Genomic DNA, 18,045 nt, shown 5'->3' on the forward strand with positions numbered 1-18,045 from the left:
TTCTTAGATGAATCGCTTCAATGTGGTCTTTTTAATCCCCCAGTAGCCAATCAAGTTTTCCATTCATGTAAATGTCTATGCACTAGACTGTTTATTCTTAGATTAATTAATTCCTCTTTCAGGAGTAAAAATGACGAACGAGGCGCCGAAGGGCCTCAAGAACAACATCTACCGGTCGTACATATCGGACCCGATCAGCGACCCCGAGTTCTACATCTCGTGTCCGCGCACCGAGGAGTGGCGCCGGCTGCTGTTCGCGCTCTGCTTCTTCCACGCCATCGTGCAGGTACCAAAGAAGTAATTATTTACTACTAGCTGTCCAAAAATATGATTGAAGAGAAGGTAGATGGAAAGGGATCAAAGAATTGGCTTTGGATAGAGATATATTGAAAATTATACATTGGTAAAAGCGTGGTGTTAGGTATCCGCGCGCGGCATGTAGGTACTATATTTTTTCCATTCCCCTTTTCGTACTCGTTTAGTATTATCCTATAACCTTATCCTATAACCAGTGATGTGCCTTTTCTAACTTTTTACTTCAGAAACACATTTTTTTCGGGAATATAACAGCTGATCGTGGTTATTTTGTTGATGCAGGAGCGACGCGCTTTTGGTCCCCTGGGATGGAACATTCAGTATGAATTCAACGAGAGCGATCTCCGAATCTGCATCATGCAGCTTCAGGTAACTGGTACAAGTAATTACAACTAAATGTGCTATTTAGGCCAATACCGGCACTTAAAGAAGCGGAACTACGCTACGTAAACTGCCTGTCTCTATTTCTCTCTCGTTATCTCTCCTATTTGATTCGACAGTGACTGTTATTTTTAATGATTACTCATTTCTGGTCGGAAGCCAGTGCCGATATCCTAACCGAAACCACCAAGGAAATCCTGAAACCACGAGATTTTTATCTACGATCCAAACATGATTTCAAAGTCATAAAATCGAATTCAGTCACAAATTAGAATCTGAGCTAGGATTTATTTATTTATTTGTACACAATAAAACAGACACGAGGAACATACAAAGAAAACAAATAGTACAGTCATGAGCAATTTCATGTACCCACTTTAGAACCTTGTCGCACTATCATATTTGACATTTAATGAGACTTACGGTTTAATTTCTCAAAAAAGTTAATGTGACATGGTTTCAAAGTGTACACATATTAGTACTCGTGTCCGTACAGGTGAGCTTATCTCTAAACAAAGAAATTGAACCAGTGATGCTACGATGTAAGTCATATCATATTAAAAAAAAAGAAATCTATTTTATTCTATGTCCAGATGTTCCTCACGGAGTACGCAGAGACCCCGCTAGACGCGCTCAACTACTTAGCGGGTGAATGCAACTACGGGGGCCGCGTGACCGACGACAAGGACCGCCGGCTCATACTCTCTCTGCTCTCCATATACTACAACGAGGAGGTCACCACTAATCCTGAGTAAGTCTTCTTATCGTGTGAGTTGTGAGGTGGAATACCAACCTCATCAACCGTGGTGTCAGGGTTACTATTGAGCCGCCAAAGGCCCCTGACTCATGTAACGACTACATACTTACATCAGTAAATACCGGGACCAACGGCTTAACGTGCCTTCCGAAACACTGATCATCTTACTTTCGGACAATCAGGTGATCAGCCTGTAATGTCCTAACCAAACTAGGGATCACAAAGAGTGAGTGAGTGAAACTATAACATCCTCAACAGGAACGTACACAGATCAAACTCAACTCAAAACTCTTTGAATTATTTACTTAAAACGAAAACACCCCAAATAATCCCACGTTGTCACAGGTTTGGACAGGGGTGACCAAATAAAGCTTAGTAGAGTAACCAGAGGGTTTAAAAAGGTCACATATAAGAACAATTTAAATAGCGCATTTGCGCATATAAAAGTAAGTGCCCAATGCCTACAAATGTCAAAAAGCAATAACAGCCTATATACGTCCCACTGCCTCTCCTCAATCAACCGGAGGGGGCATGGAACATACTCCACCACGCTGCTCCATTGCGGGTTGGCGGAGCTGTTTTACGGCTAATAGCCGGAACTACCGAAACACAGTATCATCTTACTTTTTCGGACAAACTGGTGATTCAAGCCTGCGAAGGACAGTCTCACAAAGTGATTTCGACAATGTCCCCATTAAGAATCAAACCCGGACCACCAGATCGTGAGCCCGACGCTCGAACCACTAGACCATGGAGGCTGTTGCCACAGGTGTTGTATGTGGAGGTGGAAGCAAGAAGCAATATTTTGTTTTTTACATGAATTGCTAGTTTTTCGGAGGTATGTGACCTAACCTGTATTGGGCTGGTTTTCCCTTCGCGGGTTGGAAGGTCAAACCGGACCTGTCAAATCTTCAGGTTAGGTAAGCGGACCCTGTGAAAAACGGGATAATGCTAGGGAGATGACATGAATTGCTACATGCCTTTTTAGAACCCCCTGTACCCTCGTTCCAGCTACTCGTTCTCCCCGAGCGGCAACTACAAGATGCCCCCCAGCATGGACTACAACTCCGTATTGGAGCACATCCGCGCGCTGCCGCTGATTGCCAAGCCAGAAGTGTTCGGCCTCCATGAGAACGCGGACATCACCAAGGACAACAAGGAGGCTAACGCGGTAAAGTGATTTTTGCTAAAGTGTTATACAGTTCCCTTGATCAGCAAAAGCCTCTTCCATCAGTCATCTTTGTCTGTCCTGATTCCCAGTGATCTTCCTCGTCTCTTTAACAAAGGCATTGTTATTGGTGGCAAATGTCAATATCAATTGCTTGAGTGCAGCTTTTTCAGATTACCAGGTCATCTCTTTAACGCTTCTTGGTGTACCCTCTGCGTCCAAGAGGTCTCCATTGTGTGACTGTTTTCGCCGACATAGGTCTCTGTCGCGGCGAGAAAGAGTCGCGTGCTTACGGTGCTAAGCCCGCTAGATGGGTTCTGCAAATAAGATCAGCTCGATTCCATTTCAGCTATGAAGCCTTTTTGGCAATGTCTATTATTTGAATTTTAGAGAACTGAATAGTCCCTGATATGATCTTGTCTCTTATCTCCTAGTTGAGTATACAGGGTGTTAGTGACATCGTAACGAATACTCAGGGATGATTCAGACCATGATTCTGAGTTAATATCAAGTGGAATTTTCCATCGCAAAATTCATGTTATTTTTTTAGTTTTTTAAATTATTTTCAATTCTATACTTTTGCGATGGAAAATTCCACTTGATATTAACTCAGAATAATCAGCTGAATCATCCCTCTCAGTATTCGTTACGATGTCACTTACACCCCATACTAGTACATACAGTAGCCATACAAGTAGGTATGGGTGTATGTGACACTGTAACGAATACTGAAGGGGATGATTCAGACCATGATACTGAGTCGATATCAAGTGGAATTTCCTGTCGGACAAGTCATGACAATTTTAGAGCTTATTTAAATTATTTTCCGTTCCATACTTTTGCGGCGGAAAATTCCACTTGAATCATGGCCTCAATCATCCCTCAAAGTTTTCGTTAAGATGTCACTAACACCCTGTATGTAGATATAACAACGTCCCACTGCTAGGCACATGCATCTCCTCAATCAACCGAAACGGAGGGGTCAAGGGCCTTCGGCGGCTCAGTAATAAACCAGTGATACCAGGATGATAAATCATTACCCTCACATTCACAAGAGAGAAGAATGCTGATTGACTATTATAACTTCCTTCCTGCAGCTGCTATTCGGCACGTTGCTGACCCAGACGTCGATCATCTCGGGCGGCGGCGGCGCGGAGGGCGGCGAGGGCGGTGGCGGCGTGGTGGACCTCACCAAGGAGCTGCTGTCGCGCCTGCCGCCGCAGTACGACGTGTACACCGTCAGCCAGCTTTACCCCGTCGAGTACTACAACAGCATGAACACCGTGCTCAAACAGGTAACCACGACAAATGTACTGCACAGCTTGTGAGAAGCTGCAGTAGTTTTAGGCGGATGAGACGTTTCTTGTGTGAAATATGTCGATTCAAAGTGTAATTATGTTGCTACTGAATAAAAATATTTTTGAATTCGAATACAGACCGAATTCAGCCTGTATCCACCCACTGCTGGGTACGTGTATCCTCCTTTCACGCCACACTCACACGCATGCGCACGCACACACGCACACATCCTCGCACAGGACCGGAAACGACACGACTGACCCATGTAATTTCTGGCAGACATACTTAACTCACTCTCGTAATCCCTAATAGGGGCAGAGCGCCAAGTAATCAAAGACAACTTGGCACCTTATGGTGACCAGGGATCAGCCTATAGCCACGTGATATCACGTGAAAACTAAAGTCGAATTCAGTGGTTTAGATCCCGATCCGGGATTCAAATCCGTGATACTACGATGTAAGTCACGCATTCTCCGAACAGGGCTAATAAACATAAACTCGCGCCTATTCTCCACCGGGATACGCAGAGACTATGGAATTCCATTTCACGGCTATCACGGATTCAAATTCAAATTTTTTAGATGTTGATATTTTTATTTGAATAGGATATAATAATTTAGTATTAAACGAGTGTAGTCGGTGTGTAGTGTGGTAACGTAACGTATGTACGTTACGCACACACACACACACTCGTTTAACACACATGTGCGCAGGAGCTGATCCGCTACAACCGTCTGGTGGCGGTGGTGCGGCGCACACTGCACGGCGTGCACCTGGCGGCGCAGGGGCTGGCCATCATGAGCGCCGAGCTGGAGGGCTGCAACAACGCCTTCGTCAAGGGCATCGTGCCCTCCGCCTGGGCGTCCAAGTCCTACCCCTCCATGAAGCCGCTGGGCTCCTATGTCGCTGATCTGCTTGCCAGGTAAAGAACAATCGTTGCGCGCGTCATCGCACATAAGTCCACGACTATATCCCAATTGGGATAGTCAGAGGTACATCCATGTCAAGATGAACTAATTAAAGTAATCTCAGCTAAGACTGACCTCAAGATCATGCTCAAGTCCCTGTTTTTATATAAGAACTCTCACATTGACATGATCTTGAGGGCAGTCTCAAAGCTGAGATTAGTTTATTAATACCGCCCTAAGTACCCACGCCTCACCAAGCTATCTGTTAGACCAATGTGATAGGTGGTAAGCCGTATCACCGTCTATAATGGCCGAGTTAACTGTGTTAGTGAAAACTGCATTTAAAGTAACAACACATTGGTGCAATCAGGTACCGTAGTTCGAACAGGCGCTCCCCGATCTCACCCCTTCTGGGTGTGTCCATAAGCCGCTAAGGAGTAAAGCGCACGGACTGTGTCTCACTCGCACTTTAGCCGGTACACGGTAAAAATGAAAGTCTTGTATGGAATGTCCGGGGTCTGATGTTTCTTACATAAGCTCACAAATATACTGCCAATTAGGCTAGTCAAAGGACTATCCATCGCAAGACTAAATTGACATCCAAGCTTTATAAAGCTTTATGTTAGACCAACGTCAAAGGTGGTGAGCCGCATCGCCGTCTATAATGGTCTATAATCGTCAACATCTAAGAAACAATCCCTGGTCAAGCTGCTTAAAACTAGAATAAAACGCGCCAAATACATAAGTGAATATTTACTATATCACAATACAACGAAGGTACGTTCAGAGTGTACTACAATATATCATTTAACACAACAATGGCCGCGATACCTGCAGACACCTAATTTTAAGTTTTACCTGTCATTTTATTATCCGCCGAAAAAGAAAGGGGCGGATGATTGACAACTGTTCATTTTAAAATGAATGAGTAACCCGAGCGAATAAAATAGGCGTCTCGCTCATATGCAACCCGTTTGGCGTGTGCTGTCAAGTGAACTCTGTATTTTTTAGATTTCTGCCAAAAATTGACGTGTGTTCCATAAATTTTATGCCTATCGATTACCCGCCCCTTTTTTAATAACTTAAAATAAAATTAGATAGTGTGTACAGTTATCAGCACCAATATCGCTCACAACACTTTAAATTTGTTTTTCAAGTCAACAACACTTATTAGTATGGCTTGTGACGTCAGACAGCCTCGTGCGAGTCAGCATTTTACCTACCACCTTGGGTCATATGTATTGGTATATGCACAGTTCCAAGAAAATATCGTCTAAAAATTCTATGTATTACTTCAAGTATTTCGAAAAAGTTCTAAAGTGTTGTACGGTTTAATCTATTTTAAACCTTTTATTACACCCAAGAACAATTACAACTTCCACCCATTATTATTCCGATTAAAATAAAGAGAAGCAATATAGGTACCAACATCATTCTGTACATGGTGTAAAACTTTGAGGGATGATTCAGACCATGATTCTGAGTTGACTTCTTCTGAGTTGACGACTTGAGTCGACGGAAAATTCCACTTGATACTAACTCGGAATCATGGTCTGAATCATCCCCCTGAGTATTCGTTACCATGTCACTAACACCCTGTATATACCTCTGCCATTACATTGTATATTTGAATAATTGGGTAGTGTACTAGGCTGAAAATAAATTATGAAATTCTGATTACTAAATAAAGACAGATCTAAAACCGACGAAAAACATTTTCTTTTTTCTATTTAACTTATTTATCAATTTTAAACAAGAAAAACGTAATAATAAGTCCGACAATTTATCACGTTTTTCTATGACGTCACAGTGTGCTTTTTCATACAAATTCCATAGTAATTTCGTGTTTTGACGTTTAGTAAAAAGTAACTGATTTGACTAGTTGGAAACTAGCTTATTATGTACCCGACATGACAAAATAGGTAATTTTCTTTTTATAACTGTACAACGCCATAGTTTTTGGGGAACGTAGTCTGGAAAGTCCTTCATTAAGCACACATTCGTTACAAAGAATAATTCTAGTTTTATTCTATTTGACGAGAACGAAGCAAGGCATATCGCCCTTTATTCCTTGTTTGGCTGATGGTGCCATTTTAGGCGGCAACAGTGCATCTACCTATTATATGATCTGAGCCTAACACTCTCTCCACCCCGCACCGATACGAACTTGTACTCTCCTGCTCGAACTCTACTACCATCAAGTTTTCGCACACAGTCCGAACGTACCTATAGTTTACATCTATAGTACATACAATTTTGTACTCAGTCTGTCCTTGTACTGATACATTTGTTAATACGAATAACACGTCTATGATAGTTAGTGCCTGTTCTAGATAATTATACTAATCTACGAAAAACAAGTGCATACTAGTTCAGTGAAGGTATATCGTACCATTTCATAAAGCTACAATTACAAATATTTACACGCTTATTCCAAGACGTCCACTCGACTCTTCCTCCACTCAACTCGGCCCCAGCTGAGCACTTTGGTATTCTAAGTTGACTTTCACGTCCTCGAGTTGAAAACTTTACTCAGTGTAGTCGAGCATATCATACTGCAAGGGAATATGGTACAAAAAATAAAATAAAAAATAAAACTATCCAACCGTTACTGTCCAGAGCCCCTTGGTTCGAGGGCGCCAATATGTGCAGGAGCTACATTGTTACAGCTTTGAGACTCCGATCCGGACATATCCCACTCAATAGTTTTGGCTATCTTATGAGGAAAACCCCATCACCTAACTGTGACGAGTGCAACCGTAGTGAGGATGTCTATCATGTTATGATGGAGTGTCTCCGGTACGAAGCTAAAAGATCACAATTTATGTTTCAGTTTAATTATAATGGTGAAGTAGGGTTCTGTGACAGTATCTGAACAGCTCCCAAGTCGGAAGCAGCTAGGGCAATGTACAAACTCGTAGAAATATCTGTTAAACGTAGATTGTCGCAAACCTCTGTCATTAAACACAAACCTGTGAATACTATGAGGGTGGCATATTCTAATCAGAATAAAGCCTCAAATAAAATTAAAAAAAAAATCATACTGCCAACATAATAATACGAAAATTGTGACGTCATGCCTTACTAGAGTAAACTGAACCTTAACTTGTTAAGGCTGAGGTGCCATCTAAGAATACCGAATTTTGAAGAGTTCGAGGAAGACCTTGAAGTCACCTCAACTGAGGACGGAGTCGAGAAAGGTTGGAGTTAACATCTTAGAGTATGGGTGTTGTGAATTTATCAATCAGTTACAGAATGTTACCTAATTTAACAGTTATTTCATGTGTAGATCTATGAAATGGGTCTCACAACATTAAACACAACTTTTGGCGATTCTAGGTAGCTAGAACATAGGCTTACGCTAGAACTCGCGCGGGTCCGGCGCTGGCGAAGACCATTCTACTAGGATCATTCTACACATTAGTTCACCGCCCAGTGTAAATTGGTCCGACCCACGTTACCGCGCTACTTTTGTAAAATTATCCACCATGGTCCCATGGCCATTGTATGGTCTGACCCAAGCCCGACCCGCACGACCTTACCGTACGCCCACATATACAGAATTTTGGAAGGTTGTTTCACAGTATTTGACAGTGAACACGCGCCGCGTGACATCCAGTAGTGCTGATTCGGGCAACCACCAACTTAAATTTAACTTAATTTGACTAAAACTAGCTCCGTCTCTTTCTTATACTTATTGTAAGTGAAGGATGGCGCTTGTTTAAGAGCTGTCGAACTAAAATTAGGTTAAGTTTGTGTGCGCCCGAATAGGATTTATCCTCTTTAATCTGAACACTGGTTTTAGACCACTGATATGCATGCAGTTAATGCGTACACACCACTCTAACCAGCTTTACCTATTGATCAAAGATTTGATACCAACAATAATTAATATAGGCAACATTTATTACACAATAAATGTTGTAAATAATCAAAAGTGTGCATAAAATTCACATTTTTTTTTTTTTTTTTTTTTTTTTTTTTTTTCACATAGTTGTCACTCAGTCTTTCTTAAATGCAAATTAACATATCGCTTTGTAAATCAAACTAACTCTACTTACATAATATACACAGATACACAGTAACATTAATAAAACGGTTTGTTTGATACAACTTGAAAAAAACTGGCAACACTTATAGTTGGCACCATTATGATTGGTCGATTGGTGTTAATGTTGCCAGTAAATTCAGTTTTATGAAACATCTTTCAACTAACGTGCGTTTTTGTGATTCTTTTTCGTCTAATTTATTATAGCACAGCTAAATACTGACATTTCACAATAAAACACATGCATATAACGGCTACAATTATTGATAAATTCTTTGCTTATTTCGTTACTTTCGACGAAACTATTGTAGAATATATGCGATTATATAAAAGTCCTCTCTGAATATTCAAGTTTCTTCCAAAAGTACACCCTGTTTTATAATTGAAACAATTATATTCATCTGATATTTAAAACCGATTACTACCGGAACTAAATAAGATTTATTTATCAATTTATCAGGTAACAATAGCTATAAAGCTCTTAATCCTATCATTGACGGTGAAAATACTACAACATAACATTATTGTGTAGTACACTAAAATTTATGCTTTTTTGTATTATGGCAACACCGCGTTTTTTCTATCCTATAACACCATGGACCCGTCGGTGTTTAACATTATTTATTACACCAAGGTAAAATTACAACTTCCACCCATTATTATTCTGATCAAAATAAAGAGAAGCATTAAAGGTGGCAACATCAATCTATACATAATGTGATCCAAATATCAAGCAACACTTAGTTTTATATATGCGTCTGCCATTACATTACATTCTTGAATAATTACATACCCCAGCAATGAGAAAATAGGTAATTATCACGTCAAAAGTGATTGCCATCTATCGTGTGTTTGGGGAACGTCGATTGGAAAGTCCTTCATTGAATTCAATTTTGCTTTGTTCTTTAATTTGTGTAATTTTATTACTAAGGGGGGTTAGATTAAATATAGATGGGGGATATACGTACATAGCAATTTCACCGTCCATGATGGTCTTTACAAGGTTAACAATTACACAAATTGACACGTTGAAAACGTGCGGTGCCTCGCCTACAAAGTAACAAATAACGGAAAATCCAAACAACACCTATTATAATAGATTTGCCACAATTTCTAAGCACCTACGATAGCTGCCAAGCGACCTTACTTTCGCTACATATGCCGAATGTTTATTCCCGTACACTTCCCATTGCATGATTTTAGGACTCCGTATCTCAAAAGGAAAACAATAAACCTTTGACAAAATCCAAAATCATACTAGGTTTATAAAAATGATTAGCAAAGAGTTAAAACTAAATGAGAGCGCTGTTTCCCTTATGGATATAATTTCTACACATTAACCGGTTATCTGTCGACAATGGAATTTACATTTTACATTGTCTGGTCGAAGTCTGCGGTCCGACTTCCGCCAGACTTGTTTTTATTACTAAGATATATTGAAAATACCCTTAGCTGACAGAAATATTTGAGAGAGCAACAGCTACATTTGATTGAAAAGAAAACTCGGGTCCTGACAGTTCGATTGTGTTAAAATATCTATAATTTTTCAACAGTTGGACTACTGGGAAGTGTATTTGTTGGAATAAACCTGCCAAGGGAATTTCAGCCTTCGGAATTTTTGGCCAGGTCCAGCAGTTTGTTCATGAGCTCTCCGCCGAAGGACTCCCTGTATTTTTGACTGATGCTGTTGAGCAGCGCATACGGGGTCTCATAGTTCATGTTCTCTATAGTAGACAGCGAAGTATCGTCGTACTTTCTGCCAACCACCCTGAACCCAGCTGCAGACATCTCCACGCAATACGATGCTTCTTCAAGCGTCATCAAGTTGATGTAGATCCGCTGGTTGTTGCTCTTGAGTATCGGAGATATGCTGGCGGATTTGACGTGTTTCCTGATGTCGTTGATGGCAGCTTCCGCTTCCTGTGGCCAGGTCTCCGCGTCCAGGACTTGGTCGTTCTCCTGACGTTGCTCCATCATGTTCGATCTGGAAATAGATGAGTAGGATTCACCGCGATGTTTTGCTTTAAAAACATAATTAAAATGCTCAATAGTTACAATCATTCGAAATCAGGGATCTAGAGAAGAATGGCAATAGGAAAACGCGATGTCACGCGTACATAGTGCCATACAAGTTACCACCAAGAACGGAACGGAGCATATATTATTATGAGCTATATTAATATGACCGGTGTTAGATGAGATATTGAAAAACGGGTTTCAGTGATATCTTCAGTATGTTCACGTGTGTATACTGTTCAACAGTGAACTACCCTATACGATAATTAACCAACGCTTCGAAGAGAAGAAGCAGCGCAAGAAACTCCTGAACAAAATCTTGGCTTTGGATTGCATTTTAATAGTGAAACGATTGTTCCAGGCTAAAGTTCCTACAGGACTGGATTGACGACGGTCCTCCAGCAGTGTTCTGGATATCTGGCTTCTACTTCACGCAATCATTCCTGACGGGTGTGCTGCAGAACTACTCGCGACACAACGAAATCCCCATCGATCAGGTGAAATTAATCAACATACGCAGTTATAACTCCTTAGGTTTAAATAGACACCATTCTTGTATACAACCTTGTCGAAACGTGCATATTTAATTCGCTCGGGATAAACAAAATAAATGTAATTTCATCGGGGATCAAATTATAATACACCTTAGGAAATCTGTAAAACAACCCATGCATGTTGGCGTGTCCTTTTAGCGTTTCAAAACTACGCCAAGTCGAATTCAAAAGTGTAATATGATTTTCGCTGACCGGTTATTGTCAATTGAAGCAGTTCCGACATAGGGCCGCCTAGTGTGGGGTCCGAAATTACACAATTGTATCTAAAAAGGGTAAAGGGTCGTTTAAATACTTTAAATAACATAACCAGTGTCTATTATTGCCTATATTATTATATACGTATTGTTTAGAATTAAAGCTTTGACCTCTGTGGCACATCAACTGCGGCGCGCGCGGCGCGATGTATATCGAGGGTCTCCACCAATAGAGCCGTACGAAGTTTATCCACGTAGATAGCATTCGTATGGTATATAATTCCCGCCGCGCGCAACTTTAGACTTAAAGTGATGAGTTTTCGAGTCTGGATATGTCAATATTGATAGCTGTAGCTGTTTATTATTATCCATTTTCTTACTTATATGCATGATTACCTGTCCAGGTGCACTTCGAGTTTACTATCACTAAATACGAAGGCGATCTGCAGCAGGAGCCCGAATTTGGCGTATATTGCAAGGTGGGTGTAGTGTTGTTTTAATTATTTTTCGTTCGATAGGTCCTTTGCGACGGATAATTCGACTACCTATTAACTCGGAATCATGAGCTGAATCATCCCCCGCAGTATTTGGCGTCACGTCACTTACACCCAGTATATGAACAATAAAAAAGGAAATAATTTAGAACATTAACTTTAAGAAAAGAAAAAAATGCAAAATGACATTTATTTTTTGTTCCTAATAAACTACTCGTATTTAATATTTTTCTAATTGATTTACCACTACCGTAGATACAGCGCTTGATACGAAAATGCGGCGAAAACTTGGCGCTTGTTTAGCTATACATTCGTACACAACGGTATATACATTCAATAAAATCGTGTTAAATTAAGAAAGTACGCATCGTGTTATACTGCGACTCGGATTGATGAGGAGTACTTGCGGAAATTAAAATATTTATACTATGATAACATGCACAATGGTGCTAATTCCTGTAAATACCATCTAATTTTATTTTAAGTTATATCTGTCATTTTCTTATCCGCCGAAAAGGAAAGGGACGGGTAATTGACAAGCATAAAATTTATGGAACACACGTCAATTTTAAGCACAAATCTAAACCAACCGTCTAAAAATTTTACATCAGTCAATAACCCGACACATTCATTTACTCATTCTTCCTAAAATTAAGAGCTGTGAATCATCCGTCCCTTTCCTTTTCGACGGATATGAAAATGACGGATATAACTTAAAATAAAATTAGGCGGTGTTTGCAGGAATCGGGGCCAATGTCATTACTTATTAGAAATATGATGTTCCATCCTTCTTTTTTCGCTTTGAACTTCTATTTTTGCAAGATTTTACCACACACTTCCCCGTGTTGCCAGTTCGGCCCCTAATCACACACTAAGGTAAAGAACTGTCAACATCGCTATATTAACAGTAACTTAACATCCCACTTTTTGCAGTAGTAATAAATCTATAATTTTGTAGTAGTAAATCTATAATTTTCTGATAATCCTTACGAAACATAATCTTGTGAGGTGTTTCGATATTTTGGTTGAGACGTGTATTATAATTTATGACGACTTAATAATAGGTTTAAATATTCTGTATGCGCAAGCAGCAAACTGCTCCAGTGGATAAACAGGGACAGGAACATAGTGTCCACGTCTGGGTAAGTGCGCGTGTGGAGTGAGCGAGATGACATTTTTACAGTATCTCTCAAATATGCGAAAGAAATACTGAAGTATTTATCTAATATATGCAGTTTGTATTTATGCACTCTTGAATGTATATTATAGCCAGCATATTAATATCGTAAAATGTGCGCGTACCTATTCCCCTTATAACATAAAGAGTAATATATCTCTCGTCTCTTTCGTACTAAGCTGTATACTGTTAGTGTGGAAGAGACATATCTCGTCTGTTTCGCGTTAGTCGATGTACTAATATCTCTGTCCTGTTGTCATTTTAATCACACGTTAAGGGGTATAAGTCCAAAGCTTTCAGTGTAACAACATACCGAAATTTTGAGTTAAAAAGAGATAACTTTACATCTCATACGTCAACATCGAAATGCAAGATATTTATATAACAGAATATTGATATATGTAAATATTTCGTACACATACATTTTCACATTAATGTTTTAGCAAGCTTGTTTTTTTGCCAAAACAATGCATTACTAATTTACTACATAACATAAGCTCACGACTATATCCCAATTGGGGTAGTCAGAGGTACATCCATCGCAAGATGGACTAACGGGCTTTTTGTCAGACCAACGTGGTAGGTGAGCCGTATCGCCGTGGCCGAGCCAACTAACAAACCCTGTGTGAAATAGAAAGTTTTCGTTGTATAAGTTTTGCATGTTATCAAGCATTTTGGGTTTGGCCAAGACCACCTTAGTAATAGATAATATCATTGATGTATAGTAGTATAACATGTTACTATAGTAGATAATAAATACACTACTGGTTCCAGGGTCTATTCCTGGAAGGTGCGAGGTGGAACCGGGAGACGATGATGCTCGACGAATCCTTCCCCAAGATCCTATTCGACACTATCCCCATCATCTGGTTCCAACCGGCGCTGATCGTCAAGTTCAGCCCTCCCCCCAGTTACTTCTGCCCAATTTACAAGACCAGCGAGAGGAAGGGAGTACTGGCCACCACGGGGCACTCCAGTAACTTTGTCATGTATATCACTTTGAGGTCGGATACCCCGCAGAAACATTGGATCAACCGTGGAGTCGCGAGTCTCACGCAACTTGATGATTAGGTCTATTATAGAAACAATAGCTTCTTACCCAGAACAGATTAGTTAACAAGCTTAATACTGACTCGCTTTGACCTATTTTCCAGTAGCGTTCAAAGTGTAAAAACCTTGTAGACCGGGAACCTAATATAATTTCTGGCTGTATCTGAGTCTGTATGGATATTTAAGCGTTTCATGTTCACTTGTGGTAGCTTCTCATTGGCATTTGTTTGTATTTTTAAGTATTCATTTTGTAAAAAAGGCTGTAAGCTACCCAAATAAAATAAATAAAATATTGACTCAACCTAATAGGCTGGAAAAAGCCACGCGTAACATTCACGCTATGGTTCCTTACGTATATAATAGGCTACCAAAGGACATCACAGATGCTAATAATATTAAACATTTTAAATTTAAATTAAAGAAACGGTTAGTTGAGCAGTCGTTCTAATGTTAATAATTTTACTTACTACTATCCGTACAATAGTACTATCTTTTTTTCTTATTGATCTCTATCTGAATGACGTGTAATGTACCAATAAAAATATGAATATTGAAGATGATCTGAGCGGGTACATCTGGGGGGGGTCCGGTCTATATTGTACATCTATATCTATAGGTCCATAGAGTATTTCCATGGTACTGCCTACGCCAACAGGAAATAGGCTACCTCAAGGGCAGACCTAAAAATGTCCATGACCTTTGCACAACAGCGCTGTTAGCGATATTTATTGGCGACTCATACATAGCGCAGGTGTTTTTTTCGTCTGCCTTAGAAACAAACGACAAAGGCTTTTGTCCGTTCGTATGGATATATCATGCCTAGTTGCCGTCGGTCTAGGCAAGTCCACAACAACATAACGGTATTTCACTAGTTTTTTCAGTGGGTAACATATATGAATCGTAATTTTTTACATAAATATATTACTTGTCGAACATGTTATCCGCCTGAGATTACAACATCTTCTCAGCCGATATATATATATATATATAGCCGATGAAAAGTAGTTGCAAGAAAATCGTCTGCACAGAGACCTGGAAATTCTTAAAAAAAATAATAATATTGTACAATTTCAGTAGGCACTTCCGCTTCATCTACTTTCAAGGAAGTCTTGATACATGCTCACCGGTTTAGATTATTCTATATCAATATTTTTTGTTTCACTATATTGTAGTATTACATACAGGGTATTAGTGACATCGTAACGAATACTGGTGTGGGCGGGAGTTGATATCAAGAGGAATTTCCTGTCGGAAAATTCATTAAAATGTTGTTGCATTTTAAAATTATTTTCAGTTCCATTCTTTTGCGACGTAAAATTCCACTTGATATTAACTCAGAATAATGAGCTGAATCATCCCCTTCAGAATTCATTACGGAGTTACTAACACCCTACGTGCTTGTATGGAGTGAAATTTCATGAAAATTTTGGGGTATTTTTTTAAATTATTTTCAGTTCCATACTTTTGCGACATAAAATTCCACTTGATATCAACTTAGAATAATGGTCTGAATCATCCCTCAAAGTTTTCATTACGATGTCACTGACACCCTCTATAATAGTCTGAGAGATAACCCACTTGATATTGTCACAACATGTATTGCTATGTGTATGTACTTAGCATGTGATTGTTACTGTACATACTCTGCTACCTTCCAAAATGGAACACAGCCAATTTTTTGTCACATTTATATCATGATATAAATGCCCTTTTACTGCCAAAAATAACGAGGGTATTGACAACAGTACTTCTATATTTATTGACTATAATGTTCATATTGTATGTACTTTAATTTCAATGTCACATTTTACCATTTATATCCTAATAGGTACAATATGGTTTCGCATAAATATACATTGGATTATATGCACTATCAAAATTCCAAAATATGCATGCAAATAAACACTAATTTCTCAAAAAAATATTCATTAAAAAAACGAAATATGTACAAAATATACATAATCAATAACTCACTATTACAATAAAAATAAGATTTTCGACAACAAGAATTGAATTGCATTAGGAGCATTAACCCCCATCCCACCGACACCTTGTGAGCGCCGACCACCACAAGCTACTACAGTAGATATATAATATTATTTGCATATGCAAACACCCAAGTGCATATAATCCGATGTCTGCACATTAAGCTTGACAAGACAGTGAACAACAACATCAATCAATAATGGTATTATGGAAACATATCTTATTGATGTAACCTATTGTAGATTTTCCTCAGATGGTAAATCATGGAATACCACGGAAATGACTAGGACTATTTATTATAAAGTTATTGTTGTATACTATACTTCAAATAATAATCATATTTATTTCATTTTTAATACTTATTTATTAAAGACGTACTTAACTTAGTTTTTTGTCTATTAATTCATTATGTTTTTCTGTACCTGTAAGTCAGTGTTATAACTGTGATATTTTGTCTAGTCTTAATCAATCTGCTTAATAAATATTTGTATTTGTATTGTTGGTGTTCATTTTAATGTTTGTCCTTTAATTTTCAGAAAGTTAACATAGACTACACCTACATCACAGACAGTAGATGTACGCACCACAGTGTAGTAATATGCTACTTGACAATATTTGTCAACCAAGTCCTGTCTTGTGACGTCATCAATAAAAGCGGTCAAACTCATTACTTAATTCATAAATAAAATTCGAAAACAAGGTAATTTGCGATTGTTTTTGGTCATCTCAGACTGGTTTTTATTTCAAGATTAGCATTTTGTAATTCATCTTTGACCCTGTCAAATACCCTATTGTATCTCTGAGCTTTATAAAAAAAAAAGCCATAGCTGGATTAGTGCCAGCATACTTGCAGGTAAGCTACTTGCATGTGTATACATTAACTGGCATTCAAGTGCATGTACTGCATTACATTTGCCAATATTATGTCGAACTTTTCTATGACAATAAACAATTTTTATTTATTTATTTGATTTTCAGACAGTGCTACATGCCAGTAGCTGGCATGCAAGCTACTGCAAAATTTTACTGGCATGTGTATTCCCGCCTTAATATTGTTAAGGCGTAACCGTAACTTGCATTAGACATTATAGTGCACAAATACCTATATACCATTGAGACCTATGGCATAAGTCCCAATTTATGTGCTTAATACTTTCCATTTTATCTTCAATAATTAAAATATGAAGCAAAATAATATAAATATTCAAATTATTTATTAGAAAATGCCTAAAGTACATAGACAAAACAATGCCCAGAGACCCCATCACAATACTATACATGTTCCTAATTTTAAATGCTTTCGAGAAGCTAATAAACATTAAATAAGTATTTATCAATTGTTTTAATGCTTTCTGTAGAAAGATATAAATAATGTAGAAATACATAATAGTAAATAAAAATAAATAATCTTGCAAAAGTTTGAAATTGGCGCATATTTTCATATTTCCACTTACCTTTTTGTGTCACAGCTATGTGTCTTACTAAGAAATATTGTAAAGTAACAATAATGATATTTATAGATAATAGGAATCCAAAAGGAACTTGTTTTGAAATAAAATGATAATTATTAGGTACATCTCGTCCAAAACAAGGTGAAAAATGACAAGTAGTGTTGTGCTGTAATAGTCGCATCTCTTACGATTAAATCAAATCGATCTTTGATAATCTTATAATTTCTATTCCATGGTAAGCGGATAT

General features: G+C 38.6%; 2 protein-coding genes across 2 annotated transcripts in view; one reads left to right on the top strand and one right to left on the bottom strand.

Moving 5' to 3' along the window:
- Positions 1–14,408, top strand: part of LOC126369093 (dynein axonemal heavy chain 3) — a 73,063-nt gene extending 58,655 nt beyond the window's left edge. Inside the window, exons 65-73 of the mRNA XM_050013386.1 lie at positions 123–286; positions 598–684; positions 1,290–1,447; positions 2,465–2,624; positions 3,719–3,916; positions 4,634–4,842; positions 11,254–11,389; positions 12,045–12,119; positions 14,086–14,408. Of these exons, the coding sequence (XP_049869343.1) occupies positions 123–286; positions 598–684; positions 1,290–1,447; positions 2,465–2,624; positions 3,719–3,916; positions 4,634–4,842; positions 11,254–11,389; positions 12,045–12,119; positions 14,086–14,382 (1,484 nt within the window). The 3' untranslated portion in view covers positions 14,383–14,408. The remainder of the gene's footprint in view (positions 1–122; positions 287–597; positions 685–1,289; positions 1,448–2,464; positions 2,625–3,718; positions 3,917–4,633; positions 4,843–11,253; positions 11,390–12,044; positions 12,120–14,085) is intronic.
- On the bottom strand, positions 9,125–17,945 carry LOC126369002 (GSK3-beta interaction protein-like). The gene is made up of 2 exons (XM_050013283.1): positions 17,802–17,945; positions 9,125–10,860 (listed from the first exon to the last, which is right to left on the bottom strand). Exon 2 carries the CDS (start codon positions 10,851–10,853, stop codon positions 10,479–10,481), a length of 375 nt encoding a protein of 124 aa, XP_049869240.1. The 5' UTR covers positions 10,854–10,860; positions 17,802–17,945; the 3' UTR covers positions 9,125–10,478.
- Between the last annotated feature and the right edge of the window lie 100 nt (positions 17,946–18,045).

This window comes from Pectinophora gossypiella, chromosome 8 (genome assembly GCF_024362695.1).
Source record: "Pectinophora gossypiella chromosome 8, ilPecGoss1.1, whole genome shotgun sequence".
Classification (NCBI taxonomy): domain Eukaryota; kingdom Metazoa; phylum Arthropoda; class Insecta; order Lepidoptera; family Gelechiidae; genus Pectinophora; species Pectinophora gossypiella.

Excerpts from the sequence above, each read along its gene's own strand:
- LOC126369002 (XM_050013283.1), bottom strand. The coding sequence starts at position 10,853 with ATGATGGAGCAACGTCAGGAGAACGACCAAGTCCTGGACGCGGAGACC.